Source organism: Oncorhynchus mykiss, chromosome 7 (genome assembly GCF_013265735.2).
Source record: "Oncorhynchus mykiss isolate Arlee chromosome 7, USDA_OmykA_1.1, whole genome shotgun sequence".
In the NCBI taxonomy this organism is placed as follows: Eukaryota; Metazoa; Chordata; class Actinopteri; order Salmoniformes; family Salmonidae; genus Oncorhynchus; species Oncorhynchus mykiss.
The window spans coordinates 67,433,607-67,444,981 of record NC_048571.1 but is presented as its reverse complement, the minus strand read 5'-3'; the positions used below and the strand labels follow the sequence as shown (position 1 = coordinate 67,444,981).

Below are 11,375 nucleotides of genomic sequence, written 5' to 3'. Positions count from 1 at the left end.
TGAATGTCCTTGAGTGGCCCATCCAGAGCCCAGATTTGAACCCGATCAAACATCTCTGGAGAGATCTGAAAATACCTGTGCAGCAACGCTCCCCATCCAACCTGACAGAGCTTGAGAGGATCTACAGAGAGAATCTCCCCAAACACAGGTGTGGTAAGTTTGTAACGCCATACCCAAGAAGACTCATGGCTGTAATCGCTGCCAAAGGTGCGTCAACAAAGTAAAGGGTCTGAATACTTATGTAAATGTTACATTTTAATCATGGGGTATTGTGTGTAGATTGTTTTTTTTCCTTAATCAATTAAATCAATTTCAGAATAAGTCTGTAACGTAACAGAATGTGGAAAAATGCAGGCGGTCTGAATACTCTCTGAATTCACTGTATATGAATGAATGTTATATACACTCGTTACAATCGTAATATAATGATAAATAAAAGCAGGAATGTACTGAAAGTAATAAAGCAAAATGATCTGACAAACAATTAGACTAAAAGCCTTCTTGTTGATTAGATTGGGAGGACAAAAGCACATATCAGAGAGCACCAAACACATCCAGATATTTCAGCATACATACTCACTGTTGCTCCCTAGTTGGCCTCCTGTATCTAGCATAACTTATAGACTAAAAATCAGTACAACACATCGACATCTCAAACATCAACTCATAAAAAAAAAAAAACTTTGTCCACAAAGCATACAGGGCAATCAATAAATTAATAAAATATATTCTACATTTCTCATGATTTCTAATAGTCAAACCTGAACTTGGTCCCTGTTGAATATCTAGAATTGATTTCACGTGACTAACAAATACATCTGTTCTCTAAAAATCTGTAATAAGAGAATAGAACATTCTCAAATGGAACAGCCATAGGGTTTTATCCTTGCCCTGCAGAAACTGATAGAATTGACTATGATTCTATTCAGAATTGGACCAGAGTTCCATTTGCAGCCTCTCCCCTTCAGGAGCTCTGTCTGAAGTAAGGGGATGCTTGGGTTTGACCGTTTCACCGCAGCTGTGAACAGCATATTGATAATAACAAAGCAATTCAAAATGACCCAGTGAACGCATGTACTAACCCATTGGTTACAAACCACACTCTGTATTTCCATTACCTGACATGATAATAACAGCATTTACTAATATATTTTTCTTATGTGCATGTGTATGGTAACGGATCTTAAGGGCATGGTTATGTCATAAACAACAATACAAATACAATCAAAAAGGAAGATAACAGCTTCCTAAAATCTGCTGTCTAAGTTTCTTAATGTTAAAATAATTCATGTTAATGTACATTTTATATTCTGCTCTGAAATGGTCTTCATAAAGAAATGCTGTATATAGATAGTAATAGCGAGCTCCATGACACAGAATGTAATAAAACAACAGTGAGCGATGATGCCATGAACAGCAGAGCAGTATATAGACAATGCCAAGAGCAGTCTATAGACAACGCCAAGAGCAGTATATAGACAATGCCAAGAGCAGTCTATAGACAATGCCAAGAGCAGTCTATAGACAACGCCAAGAGCAGTCTATAGACAACGTCAAGAGCAGTCTATAGACAACGCCAAGAGCAGTCTATAGACAACGCCAAGAGCAGTCTATAGACAACGCCAAGAGCAGTCTATAGACAACGCCAAGAGCAGTCTATAGACAACGCCAAGAGCAGTCTATAGACAACGTCAAGAGCAGTCTATAGACAACGCCAAGAGCAGTCTATAGACAACGTCAAGAGCAGTGTATAGACAACGTCAAGAGCAGTGTATAGACAACGTCAAGAGCAGTCTATAGACAACGCCATTCCCTTACATCTGATAGGCTGAACAGACCTAACTAGGGCAAATTTCCCGCACAAATCTAGGTTCACTTTCCCCCACATTAACCTATTGGTCACTTCCCCCCACTGACCTACAGGTCACTTCCCCCCCAGCTCCATCCCACTATGTCCTGCCTCAGAGTCCACCAGCGACGAGGCAAAGGCAGACTGGACGATCTGGAAGCCAAATGACTCCAGCAGAGACATGTTCTGTTGAGGGGAGAAGGGTGAGCCCAGGGAAGGACCCAGCTCCCCCAGACCTGACCCCGACCCTACACTCACCACTAGACTCTTCTGGACCCCATGATGGTGCACTCTGTTGACGTGCTTATTGAGGTAAGACTTGGTGCGGAAGGTCTGGGTGCACTCGCTGCAAGGGAACTTCTTCACTGGAGAGTCCTGGCTGGTCTTGGCTTTAACGGCACCTGGTGGCGACCCTCCCACAGCATCGGTAGAGGCTCCGTTGCAGTCAAACGGCGTCCCAAGCTCCTCTTCCTCAGACTTGTGCGGAGACTTAATTTCGTCGCCGTTGGACAGATCCCCGAACAACGGCTCGTCTCCCTCAGATTCTCCTTGATGGGGGCATTTTCCAGCATTCTCCTGTCCGTCTGAGGTAAATACAGAGGGGGTGGGGGAGAATATGGAGGGGTGGAGGACAGGGGGAGGAGAGGGAGAGTTGATAGGGTGGGGGAGGATATGGAGGGGTGGAGGACAGGGGGGAGGAGAGGGAGAGTTGATATGGTGGGGGAGGATATGGAGGGGTGGAGGACAGGGGGGGAGGAGAGGGAGAGTTGATAGGGTGGGGGAGAATATGGAGGGGTGGAGGACAGGGGGAGGAGAGGGAGAGTTGATAGGGTGGGGGAAGATATGGAGGGGTGGAGGACAGGGGGGAGGAGAGGGAGAGTTGATATGGTGGGGGAGGATATGGAGGGGTGGAGGACAGGGGGGAGGAAAGGGAGAGTTGATAGGGTGGGGGAGGAGAGGGAGAGTTGATAGGGTGGGGGAGGAGAGGGAGGGGTGGAGGACAGGGGGGGGAGAGGGAGAGTTGATATGGTGGGGGAGGATATGGAGGGGTGGAGGACAGGGGGAGGAGAGGGAGAGTTGATAGGGTGGGGGAGGATATGGAGGGGTGGAGGACAGGGGGGAGGAGAGGGTGGGTGTTGGGTAAAGGGAAAGGACACAGGGAGAGTCAGAAAGCAGAGGAAGTTTAAGGGGAGAGAACCTCAAATTAGGCCATGCACACGCAACACAAAATGTGTATTTAGACCAGCAGGTAGCACTGCTCTCCGGTTAGCTGCCGCCACCACCTGCAACATGAACAGGGGACAGTTTACTGCTGTGTGTACTAAGCACCTGCTCCCATGAAACCCATTGGTTAAGAACAAAAAAAAGAGTATAGTACTGTTAAGTAGAATTTTTCTGCAATTCTTAAAATACATGGTGTTCATTTTTATTATAGGAACAGAGGGCACATTTGTTCAAATTATATAATATGCATTCATTTACCTAATAGTTATACACTTTTCATTCAAAGCAAGGTCTTTCTTCCTCGTGAGTTTGGGGAAAAAAAAGACAATTCCACAGGACCACCCACTTTGTCATAATTTCTTTACACTTAAAAATTTTCAACCTGGACATAGGTGTTTATTGGTAGCACTATGCGGCAGATTATTTTAGCTCAGATTGAACAATGTACAATATCGGCCCATAATATCTGATATGAAAAAGGCTATTGTATCATCCAAATTTTTACAAAAAAATCATTAAAACATTTTAACAACCGGTGTCATGTTTTAATCATGATACCAAAACCACATCAGAACTACTTACGTGTCGACATAAACTAAGCAGATTATTTCCAGGAAACCTTTTGCTCATGCATCCCGTCAACCAAATTTCCTTGACTCTTTATGCACATGCATCCCCAAGAGGTTGTTATCTTCTCGTCTAACCAACTCTTTACAGTGGAACTCTTGTTACTCGTCTAATCAGCAGGCCTTGTTTAGCGCCCTAAGCCCCCCACCCTACTGCTGGCCCATACTGACCTGGCAGAGGCCCGTGGAGGGGGTGAAACCCAGGCGGCCCGGCAGAGTGGCACTCCCAGAAATATGGAGCCCCCCCAGGCCCTGGTTTCCCCAGGAGCAGCTCGGGCTGCAGACCCAGGGAGGGAGGGCCGGCCTGGGGGAGAAAGCAGTGACCATCTGCCTCTGGGAAGGTGACCAGCAGCCGGTGACTGGTGCACAGGTCTACACCAAAGACAGACAGAGAGTAGAGAGGGGGCAGCAGAGACAACAGACAAGGCCAGGGGAAACCATACATACATCAATGTAGTCAGGATATTACCCAGACCTTACTAAGTCTAATTTAGTAGCTTTACTTTGTCCAGTGATTATAATAGACAAAACTGTAAACAGTGAATGAAACTTTTTCCTGTATTACTTGCCAAGCCAGCCAACTTGATTTATTATAAATAAAAGCAGTTTGCCAATAGATTTAGAATTCTGGCATGCCACCAATAGATTTAGAATTCTGGCATGCCACCACATTGCAACGATTTTAGATCTGAGATAGGTAATCACTAGGAAGTCAATTTCTACAGTTAAAAAACTGAATTGAGTTCAAGGTTTTAGCCTAGAATCTAAACCTCTCTCCACTAGGTTTGGGCGATATTCAGATTTTCATACATTTATACCGTTTCTGTACCATACCAGGGTATAACATAAGGGTCGCACAAACCAATTTGGGGAACATGGATCTTGATCCAAGAGGGGATTGATTGTCTCTGCTGTAAACAAGAAGCTTGATATTGCCATCTAGCCACTTAGCTAGCAAGTTAACAAACCAAATGCATAACTGGAGCTCGAGGCGGAGGTGGCCGAGGTGGGGGCCCCTCCTCCAGCTAAAAAAATTAATCCAAGTACTGTTGGTATGTCTAAATACCCCAGTATATGGTATAACGCCCAAGCCTACTCTCCACGCTGCTTTGACTCCTTCTTGCTCTCTGCCAGCGTGAAGTACTGTGCAGCCAAATCCATAGGCTGCTGCTAGTTGCCATGGCAATAATAGTTGAAAAAAGCTCCATTGAATCCAGAGGAACACTGCACAGTACTGTATGATTCAATAGACATGCAACATTATAGTGCATCATTTGGCCAACGGCCCCAAGTTGATGGAAATGACAGCAAGCAACAAACAGCGTTTCAGAAAGAGTTCACATTGCCATGCTGAACACAGACAGAATAGCATGGCACTAAGGCTATTAAGGCTAAACACAGTCTCTGTGTATGTCTGAGCCCTGACTGAAGAGCAACAAGGCCATGGGAACATGGGGAGGCATACATGCACTTCTTTGTTGTAGCTTTTTATGAGCTGACTGAGTCCCTGACAACCTGCAGTATCACAAAACTGACCACTGGGGGGCAGTGCCCCATTAGAGAAGATGCCAAATGCTGCAATTGCAAATGTGTCTTTTACCTTGATGAAGTCATGTTTTTATTTCAAGAAATAGGCCTATACATATTCTAACCCATTGAGTAAAAGTTATCCTTATTGATAGCTTAATTCACATGATCTCTGCCTAGTAAAATGCAAAAAGTGAAGTTCCCTAATCAACTTCCTCTCAGTTTCCTTCTCTCTTCACGATATAAACCAAGCAGAAGAGCAGACAACTACACATGCATTTAGAAATAAGTCTGCTGCCATGGGCCTAACAATCTCTTTATATACACACACAATTTCAGCCAGGACAACCATATCAGCCTGCAATATGATGCTTCTGAAGACAGTGTCCCTACTGTTAGCTGATGGAGGCACAGAGGGGATGGATGCTTTGGCATCACTGAGCAGGCAGGAATGCCTATATGCTTTGTGTGCATATGTGTATGTTTGTGTATGCTTGTGTTTTTGCCAGGCTTTAAAAACAGATGCAGCAGGTTTTCCCCACAAGCAGCAGAGCAGATGATGATCAACACAAAGCAAGAAGAGACATAGCCTATGCTTGGAGGCAGGGTGGAGCGGAACAGGGTGGGCAGCTGCTTGCCTTCCACTGTGCACTGGCGTCCCGTGTGGTAGGGGGCGCCGCTGTGCATCTTTGGCTCCCCGTGCAGCGCAGGGAAGGCACCGTGTGCTTGGGCAGTACGGGGGAGCAATGGCGAGCCATGGTGCGATTTTACGTGCACCTTAAGGTAGGACGCAGTGGAGAAACCTGGAGACCCAGAGAAGAACACAACAAAGGACAGTGGCACTACACACCCAGCAGGGAGAGAATGGATGCGCTCTGTTGTTATGTCCCCAAAGATGACAGTGGCACTACACACCCAGCAGGGAGAGAATGGATGCGCTCTGTTGTTATGTCCCCAAAGATGACAGTGGCACTACACACCCAGCAGGGAGAGAATGGATGCACTCTGTTGTTATGTCCCCAAAGATGACAGTGGCACTACACACCCAGCAGGGAGAGAATGGATGCACTCTGTTGTTATGTCCCCAAAGATGACAGTGGCACTACACACCCAGCAGGGAGAGAATGGATGCACTCTGTTGTTATGTCCCCAAAGATGACAGTGGCACTACACACCCAGCAGGGAGAGAATGGATGCACTCTGTTGTTATGTCCCCAAAGATGACAGTGGGACAAAAAACACCTCTTTCCCAAATCTGCCTTTCGCTGTGTAATTCTGTTTTATATCTTCATGCAGACAATGATATATATGAGATGGTAACAAAGGATAATAATATGATTTTGTTGAACTAAGCTGAGCTGTTGGATGTTGTAACAACCCTCAAAAGCAAAACTGAAGCACATCTAACTTCAAAGGCAAAGAAGAATTTGAACCAACAAGAGGTAGGCTAACCACAAGCAAGAGTGAACAATACGCAACCACTGTTCTCCATTATCTAGGCCTACCACAAGAATGACACCATGTCCAGACAGGTAAATCAGGGCAAAATAAGCAAGTCAACCCAATACATTATCTTGACTTGGGGCAAAATTTCTGACCAAGAGACAAACTGCATATGGGGCTTGAAATAATCTACAGTAGTACACACATTAAGGTAAGACACAAGTATTAAACCTTAACATACAAAATCAAGCCTTTCTAAAAAAATAAAACATCAGCACTAACCATGTTTCCATCCAAAGTTTTTATGCAAGTCATACCGTATAAAAATAAAAAGTAATGACAGCTGTGATGGAAACAGGAAGTTTGGTTACATTTTATAAATGCCGACAGTTAATATGTTCGTTCGACATGGTGGGATCTTTTTGTGTCTGTAAAATTAATTATGCGTGAAATGGTGGTGGAAACGCCTTTATGCGCAAATATTGATATAATAACTATCATATCGAAGTAAACTCGGAGTCCCACGATAACATGGTGTAGTCCTCCCACTACGACTTAGGAAACCATGCAGTTTATTAGGCTACAGATTAAAGGAGTTTTGATGAACCTCACAGGGTGGTGAAAGTGAGCGGTGACCTTGATGCTCCGTTACAATAAATATTGAGGGTTTTATTCCGGTGACATGATGATTGATGGATGACTGCCGTTTAACTAATAAAATATTCTCGCTCTTATCCATCAGTGGCCTTGTGGTTAGTGTCCGCCCTGAGATTGGAAGGCTGTGAGTTCAATCTCCGGCCAAATCAAAGCAAAGGCCGTAAAAATGGGATCTGATGCATCACTGCTTGGCACTCAGCATTAAGGAGCTAGATTGGGGGTGAGGTCCTGCGATAGACAAGCATCCTGTTCAGGGGGTGTACTTGTACATCAAGCTGCCTCACTCTACAGAAGCAGGAGATAGGCTCCTGTCCTATGAGCCGTTCTGGCTTGCACAAGCTGCTACTTACTTATCCATAATAATCTCATCATGCAGCCTACCTGCGCTGTTGGCTAGAGTTAATGTGCCAAGACCAGAGCAACGTCAGGCACATTTGCTATTTAATCATATGGAAACACATTGAACTTTAGATTTTTATTCGGTACATGAAAACTTTAGCGTTAAAAGTACATTTTCTGTGCACTATGTCATCACCCACTGATTTTTAAACACAACAAGTGGAAACACACCACTGGTGGGAAAATGTGCATTTTATATTTATGCAGATTCTGGACTATTCGAATGAAATCTGTCACCAATTGGATGGAAGCCTAGTTACTGTCTGCTGGCAAGTATCTGATAGGTGCAGCTGACAGCTCTATTTTGGATAATTCATTAACCAGATAAAAACATTTTACATTAATGAGACTACACGCATTAGCGTACAAGAGAGTCAATTAGAATGGCAGCAGGAGAATGTTCAGAGGCCAACAAAAAAGAAGAAATGGGAAAAACACTAGACAACACATGCAGACAATACAACTATGATCTGCAAATAGCCCATGATTGGAGTTCACAAGCTCTTCTGTAGAAAGCAACCCAAATGCTTTGCACCAGCTGAGGTAGTTGATGGTTACTACAGTGTTAGAATTGAATAGTAAACATTTTGGTAGATCATCCTTGTTGCAAGATGGCAATACCATGCTGGAAGAGAGGCAGGTTAACAAGAAAAACACAAAAATCTAAGACATAAGAAGATAGCACAGTCATAGATTGGAAGCTCCCGTCCTGGTTCTCCTGACAGATATGTGGTGATGATGCTACACCCTAGGCCTAAGGTTACCTTTGTTGCATATACCACAGTAGTTGTGAGGTCCTTCACTGTGTTTCTTGAGATGGTCGGTCATGTACGCAGCTCGGAGGTACTTCCCACACATCTGGCAGGGGATCTTGTCCTCGTGACAAGCTAGGTGGGACCGCAGGCGATCTCTTGTAGCAAAGGAAGCATTACAAATCTGAAGAACGGGTGGAAAATACAGGTCAAATAATATGCCTTCATTCATGTTACGTACAGAAACACAATTAATTTACCATCAACCTTTCTACCATATTCTAATCAACAAGAATGACAACTAAATCTTTAAAACAAGCAAATACCAAAATGACAGATTTGAAGTGTGATGTTCATTCATTGTGACAAATATAGAATTCACATCCACTCTTCTAAGAGGATCCAGTTGTTGCTATTGTCTCACCTGGCACTTATGGGGTCTCTCTGTTGTGTGAACCTGCTTGATGTGTCCATTCAGATGGTCTGGCCTGAATAAATCAAACATAGGCATGTTGAGACAGATGCAAGCAGTAGACGACTGATTATGAATTCATTTTCCCTCCAGATCACAGAATGCTTCAGAATAGAATAGGCAATGCACCTGGAACTAGTGGTTTTAGTATACAATAATTGCCCATAGCTCACCTGGAAAACCCCTTTCCACAGCTTTGACAGAGGTAGGGTTTACCCACAGATCCATCATGTGACCGGACATGGTATGACATCCTGTCCTTGCGCTTGAACCGCAGGCCACAGACATGGCAAGCATATGGCTTTTCCCCGGAATGAGACAACTTGTGTCGGTTCAGGTGGTAGACATCCCGGAACACCTTCCCACAAATGTCACAGCCAACGTGACGTCTCGTCCTCTCGCGCTTACGGCTGTTTTCTATGCCTACTCCTCCATGCAATGGCATGCCATTCTCCAACAGACCGGGCTGACCAGAGTGCGATATCGAGGTAGGGCCTCCCTCGCCAGACAAGCCGTCGCCGCTACTCGCGCCATGGCTGGACGCTCCATGCTGCGCTTCGTGGTTTCTCAATCGCACAGCCTCTGTAAATGCCTTGCCACATATTCCACAAGGAAATATCTGCTCAATGTCTTCTTTAACGTCAGAGGTGCTGATGTTGTAATGAATAGGTTCCATGACTGTCCCCTTCTTTGGTCGCCCCCTGCCTCTCTTGGAACCCGAAGAGCCCTCTTCTTGGAACGGGTTGCCCGTCATCTCTGATGGAGACACGGGCTGCAGGACTGGCATAGAGGACTGGGGGCTGCCATCCGACATGACTGTATCATTGGCCCGATTTCCATCCACATTATGCGTCTGCCCATTGTTGGTAAACAAGCCATTCCCATTTGACAAGTTGTCTACAGCCAATGTGAAACTAAATTCAGAGCCCCCCGTGGCACGGAATAAACTGACGTCGCCTCTTCTTGAGGGTGGAACAAGAATTTTTACATTGGACTGTTTGATTACTTCTTGGCATATCTCGATGACAGAACGCATTAGCAGAAATTTAGCAGCCGTCATCAACTCGGGGAAACATTCCAATCGTACCACAATCCTAGAGGTGTAGGCAAAGTCCAAAATATCTTTAAAAACTTTGGGACTTATCGTATGCATCTCGAGCTCTTTTGCCTCCCCGTCGCCCTCCGTTTGACAACCAAAAACGGACTCGAAATAATCGCTGCACGCCGCCAGTACCGCCTTGTGGGCAGGAAAGCTCTCTTCGCCGACGCGCAAGATCACATCGCAAAACTTGCCTCCATCTTTCCTCTGAATGTTGAGGTTGTGTAGCATCTCCGCGCTATGCTTGCTCACCTGATAGGTGTATGAAGAATTCCACGACTGCTCCGCTATTCTCTCCATGCCGAATTCATTCAACATCAATTGTTAGTGAGTAGGGGTGGCGAAACAAACAAAAAAAACGTGTACAGCTCAATAGTCTGGAGAAATTAAATAAAACCACGACGACCACCCCCTCCCTCTCTAGCATCTAAAATGTAAGCAGCAGTGAAAAATGGTAGCCCCCCAGCTTCCTGTGAACTTTAACCTTTTTCGTTTCGAAGCTGGGGTTATCGTTCTAAATTTTTATTTCACTTTGACATAAAGCAAGTGAGTCTCCGTTGTGTCGAGTAAAATGTGTTCGTCAAATAGACACTAGCTATTCAGGCTACATGAGGTTAAAGTTGTCAAATACATTCATACCATTTCTCTTCCTGGTTTCTCCCACACAAGCCCCCTCCCCCAGCCACAGGCAAGGTTGAGATTGGGTTCGTTCCTCTGCCCAGGCGTTGCTACGCATGACAGATCTTAACGCCTGGGTAGTGGCAGTCAGCCGCGCGTCCGATTATCATTTTTACGCTGCAAATTGACCACACAAATATTGTATTTGAAGATGCATAATTTCACACCTTGATTACATTGCGACGCGATCATGACTTGTGTGGGAATACTAAAGATTTTACCGAACTCCTGAAAAGGTTTGACCAAACCGCGAAAAAATTAAAACACCCTTGAGCCAGCATCTGTTGCCGAGCAGTGTTTTAGTAAGCGGTCAGTCAATGAATTTACGCGCAACCATTGGGTGAGGCATGCAATGTCTGGCACCAAAGGCTACCTACTGTCCTGCGTGCAGAACGGTACATGTGTTAGAATAAATGGCAAAACATGCTTTGAAGAGGTTGAACCCAACCATAGTTGATGGTGCAAATAGTTTTTATGGAAGCTTACTGTTCAAAGTTCAGATGCCTTTGGACAATTGCACAAGCATATGCAAATAATAGCTGTATCATGTTCTGAGTAAGGGAAAGAAAGTGAGAACCGAAAGCCAATTTGGTAAGATCTAAAAATCCATGTTCATTGTCAGCCCAAATGCAAAAAAATGTAAACAAGC

At 44.8% G+C, this 11,375-nt stretch overlaps 1 protein-coding gene across 3 annotated transcripts; it reads right to left on the bottom strand.

Annotated features, from left to right (window-relative positions):
* Positions 1-248: 248 nt before the first annotated feature.
* patz1 (POZ/BTB and AT hook containing zinc finger 1) lies at positions 249-11,190 on the bottom strand. Of its 3 annotated transcripts, none has more exons than XM_036983900.1 (5): positions 9,123-11,190; positions 8,902-8,965; positions 8,490-8,661; positions 5,877-6,029; positions 249-2,433 (listed from the first exon to the last, which is right to left on the bottom strand). In XM_036983900.1, exons 1-5 carry the CDS (start codon positions 10,364-10,366, stop codon positions 1,925-1,927), a joined length of 2,142 nt encoding a protein of 713 aa, XP_036839795.1. In that variant the 5' UTR covers positions 10,367-11,190; the 3' UTR covers positions 249-1,924. The 3 variants fall into 3 exon arrangements, with proteins under 3 accessions (XP_036839795.1, XP_021465962.2, XP_021465963.2); XM_021610287.2 differs by lacking the exon at positions 5,877-6,029 and adding an exon at positions 3,871-4,071; XM_021610288.2 differs by lacking the exon at positions 5,877-6,029.
* Between the last annotated feature and the right edge of the window lie 185 nt (positions 11,191-11,375).